The sequence below is a fragment of the Phaethon aethereus genome, assembly GCF_964289735.1.
Source record: "Phaethon aethereus genome assembly, chromosome: 2".
In the NCBI taxonomy this organism is placed as follows: Eukaryota; Metazoa; Chordata; class Aves; order Phaethontiformes; family Phaethontidae; genus Phaethon; species Phaethon aethereus.
In genome coordinates, this window is record NC_138582.1 from 151652274 (window position 1) to 151658273 (window position 6000).

A 6000-nucleotide genomic window follows, 5' to 3' on the forward strand; every position below is an offset into this window, starting at 1 on the left:
CAAAACACAAGTTCCATGTGTTCCCACAAATAAAAAATCCTAAACTGTCTGATTGTATAGGTCTTAACAATACCTCTGGTAAGATACTGATTTTATAGTTGCTGCATAACTTGTGAAATGCACAGTATTCTAGCTAAGCAGAACAAGCATTTCATTTATACCTCTGCTAGGTGCTTATGATGCCTATTTAGGATCACAGTCATTTTTCGGATTCTGAACATTAGTGAAAAATGTAGCGTGTACAATGAAAAAAGTCAGCAAAAACAGATCTCTCATAAAATCTTTGTTTGACAAACCACGTTGTAGTTTGTATAATGCTCGAAGTACATGGATTTGCAACTACAGAGACTACCACTTGGCACGTCCTGTCAAGATTTCAGCCATGCTCTTCATATTATTTGTTCCTTTATTTGAAGTCCAGATTTCTATTGAATAAAAACTCATGGGAGTTCATGATTTTTAATTCATGACCATACGCAACCAAACTGTAACTGTCTAAAAATGTTTCCTATATGCTCTCTAAAAACTTGTTATTATTATGTAGCTGTACGTAGGTGTCTTCTCCCCTAGATAATCCATACATGGGAAAAGCATATCAGAGCCACAGACAAACATAAAATGAGAATTTACAGGAATATTAATACGGAGGTAGTGTCATTTGGTTCCTAACCATCTGCAGAGGGCATGTTCCACAAATATTATCTACAGCTCTGTAGATTTTAGACTATTCATTATGAAGAGAAAAGATTTCCCCTACCTTTCCCCCAAACTCAGTTTGTCTAAAATGTCCCGTTGGAGAACTACTGTATTAGAATTTGGACTTAGAGATTACAGTATTTTAAATAAGTGTATATTGTTTTCTATGTAAGAAAAGGAAAGGGGAAAAAAGAAGAGGAAAAAATGAAAGAAGTTACTCAGATAATATCTGAAGTCCAGGATGAATTAAATCTAGAAAATTCACATTGGCTACCACCACCTGACTTCATTTTACTGGATTACATTAATGATGTTTCCCAAACAATCCTACCACTAACTACTACCCGGGAACAGGTTGTGGCTCTTGCACAGTGAGTACCGAATTGTATTTCCATAAATAATGCAAATAAGTTGAATTGGTAAAATAACGGTTTTCTCATCCAAGGGCAACTTTGACAAATCTGTTATTTTTTGTGTCCTTAACCAGCTTTGGTCCAGAATTTTGACATAATTTTAGTTTTTAAACTTTTTGTTTCTAAATTTGTTTCAATTAGTTTAATTTTTTGAAAATAAAATATCATTTGCAACAAAAGGCTACAAATTTCTCATTTTGTAAATACTCACATGGACAATTTCAGGTTTTTTCACATTTATAGATCTGTACTGATCCTTTCCAGTGAACACATCAGCTGCATATAGCATCTATATCATCAAGGAACAGGAGAGACGCAGGTGCTGCAGAGCCTAAATGCGCAGGCTACAACCCTAGCCTAATACTGAGACTCTTGCAAGTTGTATGTGTCATGTCCGTTCTTTCTCTTACAATCTCTTGCCTAGTTGGTTTGGAAACCCCTTGAGACAGAAACTCTCTTGTATTTTGTTCTCCTTTGGAGCCCAAAGCATGAGACATTTTTCTAGTGTAGTTTTTAGGTGCTACAGCAATTAACATCCTGATGATTTAATAGTGCCAGAATATTGCAACGGTGCGTGTACAGACTGTTGTTATCAATGTGTGATTCATTAGTTACACTGACTACTCGGCCTGGACACCAATCATTGTCATCTCCAAGCCGTGTGTCTGCTTTCATCTTCTCCTTAGTTTAACCTTTACTATCTTAGCAGTTTCCTGCTGCTTCCTGAATCTGGAGAGTTTGGCGTCAGATCCCGCTGAGTCTCACAAAATGCATTTCTTCTACTAACTCTCATTTTTAATGAAGTGGTCTAATGTGATATGAGGAATGACTTTTCTGTTGATTGCAAAATTTGACAGGACAGATACTCATCCTTAACTATCAAGCTGCATATAAATCATGCTGCCTTCCTCAAGGTGGAATCCATAAAATGCTCTTTCAGATCCGCTCTTCAAACACACCAATGAAATACTTGCAGACACACAACCCAGCAAAACAATCACGGGAAATTTAAGTAGAATGTTTTCTGTGGGGATTTTAATGTGTATGTTCCATTTTAAGTGGCTGCCTGAATAGCGTCTGTTGAGTAGGAAGGGGAGGAGGAGGCAGCTGCGGTAGCCCTCGGCAGCCTGGCGGCTTGAGCAGAGCTCCTGCTGTGCTCACCGGGGAGGGAGCCGGGCAGGTGAGGGAACACACGATAGTGCTGGCTCTCTCCTTTTAAACAAACGCAGCACGTCTTTGTGCGCGCACGAGAGCAGGGTGCACGTAGGCTCAGGAAGCTTTGCACTCTGCTGAGGGCTGGCTGTAGGCACAAGCAGCACAAGTGACTGGTTGGAGCTCCCCACTTCTTCAGGCTCATCCAGTAATTCTCAACTTCAAGATACCATGTCTAGCCTGCTCGGTGATCACTCCCAGTAGCCATGCTGTTGCAACCAGCACCTCCTCACGCCCTAGGTTTTGGGAAATACAGGTTTTGAGGTTGCATGCATGTACTGTGAGGACAGCACCTGTTCACAGTTACTGCAGATTCTAGCTCCCTGTCTGAAGCAGTGGCTTGTGATTCCCATGTCAGCTCTGCAGCACCTTGTCCAGAGGGAGAACCCTCGATAACACTTGTGCCTGTGGCTGAGGACACTCGGAGGAACACAGGTCTTTCCATACAGGACCCATGCACAGGGGAGGCGGAGGTGTGTGTATGAGGAGGTATAGGAACTTACAAATCAGGGCTTGATCCTGTGTGTGCACAGGCACCCAAAAGACACGCTTCTGGCAGTGTTAGCACAGATTGTGTGTTCTGATCTTCTCTTTCTTTGATTGAGCCATGCTTTTTAATGGATAAATACACACCCCTGACCCCCTGCAGTGTAAGAAAGCACATGTAGAAGTTGAAGTACCCTTTCTGGATATAGTTGCTTTCCTATGTTGGGATCATTACCTGTGGCTTTATTTTTGTCATATATATTCTCATGTCTTTATTACTATTCCAAACAAATGGAAGGGCTAGGGATTGTAATATGTAGCTCATGTAATCTGTTAGCTGTAAAGAGGGACACTAGCTTCCGAACTGCTTCCTCAGTAATTGCACTGTTATTGATGATTTTCTCTGAGGACTTTGTGCCTACACTAGACCTCTCCAGAATCTCTGCTGACAGCTGTTGCACCTTGCTTTAGGTCTGTGACAAATATGAATGACCTGAGTTATGGCTACCTGTATTTAACAGTGATCATATTTAAAATACCAGTTACTAAATAAAATAATTAAAGTAAACATAGAAAAGTCGTATATGTCATTCACTTATTTCTTGTACACATTTCATTTTGCTACATTTTTGTGATAAATACAGGAGGAATTATAGATGTAATTATCCTGGTATACATTGGAACAGGTTTGTTGCAGACAAGATGGGTGGCCCGATTGAAAGAGACAAACTGCATGACTTCAGCTGGGAACTTCACATAAGTGAAATAGAATTTGAACTGAAATGCAACGTTGTGCCTATCGGGAAAGTCAGAAAAGGGACGTTCTACCATAGGGCTTTACTTTTCAAGGTACGTTAATTATTGATGTTAAATGGATATTATAAACTAAAGTATACATCAGTGTAATATTTATATTCATGCAAAAGCTTTTGTATACACTTAAGTCATTTTTCATTGGCAAAGTTGATTTCCCAGTGAATGAAAGCCAGCATTGCTTCTTTCTGTAAACATTCTTGTTGTCATTAAATTGTCTTAAGTGATATCAGCAGAATACTTGATAAATGGCAAAAAGCCAAAATATTTGATTGGGAGTCAAAACATTTTACATTTTCTGTAAACTGTAAAATATTGAATTATGCAGCTTCCTTTTTTTTCCATGCTGCAAATGTAAACTAGTTGGGAAATCTTTCTTTGGTATCTATCCAGTATTCTATGATAGTGTGTAACAGCTTTTATGTTCCAGTTTTGTAGACTGGGAAGATTAATTGCTTCTGTCTTCATGCGAAGACGTACTGGTGCAGCCTGCTTATCTGTCCCATCCTTTTTCCTTGGCCATTGGGTAGCTGGACTTTTCTCCTTCTTGGATGGAAAGGAAAAGAGAAGTGAGGGCCTAGCACATTAAGCAGGAAGGACCTAGGAAACTATGCAAGAGAAGGAGCACAATCCTAAATTTATGGTATCCATGGGGAAGGAAAGTTTCTGATGTATTTTGTAGAGGTCGGAGGGCACGACTTAATTGTGCTGAAGGAGCACTGATGTTCACTTATCCTCCACTGTCCTAAGAAACCTTTGCAGGGATGGATCATCTCTCTTAAAGCCACAGCAGTCTAAGCAATGGATATCCTTGTCCATTTGTAACAAGTTAAAAATCTTTCAGGATTTCATTCCTTCACAGCAGATGCATTCTGAGAAAGCAGTTTTGTAGCTGGAAACCATTATAGGTTTGTCAGTGATAGCGCAGCACAGAGGAAAGGCAGGTGTTTCATCTAGCAGGCGCTTGCCTCGCATTTCATTGCTTCCCACATTCGCGGGACTGAAAAGCCAGGAGCGTGCTTTGGAGTGGAGCAGCAGTCCTAAACTTACACTGATAAAAATGTTACATTTTTACACTTAGTATTTCATACTAGCTATATATGTGCCATGTACCTGGACAGTTCTTCTAAGTGTTATTCAGAAATAAGTCTTCCAACTAGAACAAAAACTTTGCTGGGTACCATGGGTATTGCACTTCATTTGAGATCTGAAGGACTGGCTGATAAACAAATGTGGCTGAAAAGAGTTAAAATGAGTATTTTTCATGTTGTGCATAGAATATGGTAGAAATAAATAATATTTAAAAATCTACACTTTCGAAGCAGAACCAACAGTAAAGATTTGCAGTTTGGAACACTTCAGAGGTTTATGAAGTCTGTTTCAAGACAGCTCTTGGCCTTTCATGTATTTGCTTTCTTTTTAAGCATCTCTTAGCCTTACTGTAAGTCGCACAAGCTACATGTGTTAACTGTGATTAACTCCTTTTTCTTTCCTTTTTAGGTGATAGCAGACAGAATTGGCATTGGCTGTAGTTTAGTTCGTGGCGAGTATAACAGAGCTTGGAATGAAGTTAAATTGGTTGATGACTCTCCTCAAGGAATAGCTGGGCTTCTGCTTCCTCCTCAAGAGTATATTGTAGATCTAATGTTTCAGCCAGGCTTTTTGATAAAACAGGGAAGTGCAGAGGCAGTTCAGTACAAACATATTTAATTATCTTGACAATTTTTGCCAAAATAACTATTTCAAAGATGTTTGCAGTGCTAATATTTATGAAACATAAGGGATGTCAGGTCCAGCTAGCAAAAAGAAGCGTATCTGGTATGTTGTCCTAAACGTTTAATTAAACATATTTCAGGTATACAACTTCAATGCTTAGAAATTTTGTTAATTTTTTGGTACTATTTTAAGAATAAATGGTAAAACTACAAAATAAAATTTGGTAGATCAAGAATATTTGGTATGTGTTAACATTATAATGCTTATTAAATAGGTTTAAATTATTTCCAAAATACAGTATATTATTTTTTCTTATGTTCCTTCAACTCCCATGCACATTTATAGGAATTATACACCCATGATGCAAGAAAATGTGACATCTGGTGAAATAGCAAGTCACTTAAAAACAACTGGACAATTTTTTGTGTGAAATAACCCAAGAACTGAGAGTTAGAAGAACTAAGATAACAGTATACTTTCAGCCTCTGTAGAAAACATCCCATTTATATTTCTTGGAACTTGGCAGAGTTAATAATACAGATAATAACATAGTCTGGATGAAAGTAAATACTGTTTGTCCTGGCACAGGGAAGACAGATGATTGATAAGTTATTGCTTGGAATCGCCCTTTACATTCTTCATTTTTCACTTGAGGATAAAATGG

At 38.5% G+C, this 6000-nt stretch overlaps 1 protein-coding gene across 1 annotated transcript in view; it reads left to right on the plus strand.

Moving 5' to 3' along the window:
- ARMC3 (armadillo repeat containing 3) overlaps positions 1-5448 on the plus strand; it is a 52220-nt gene extending 46772 nt beyond the window's left edge. Inside the window, exons 15-17 of the mRNA XM_082014962.1 lie at positions 870-1067; positions 3494-3656; positions 5121-5448. Of these exons, the coding sequence (XP_081871088.1) occupies positions 870-1067; positions 3494-3656; positions 5121-5330 (571 nt within the window). The 3' untranslated portion in view covers positions 5331-5448. The remainder of the gene's footprint in view (positions 1-869; positions 1068-3493; positions 3657-5120) is intronic.
- The last annotated feature ends 552 nt before the right edge of the window (positions 5449-6000 follow it).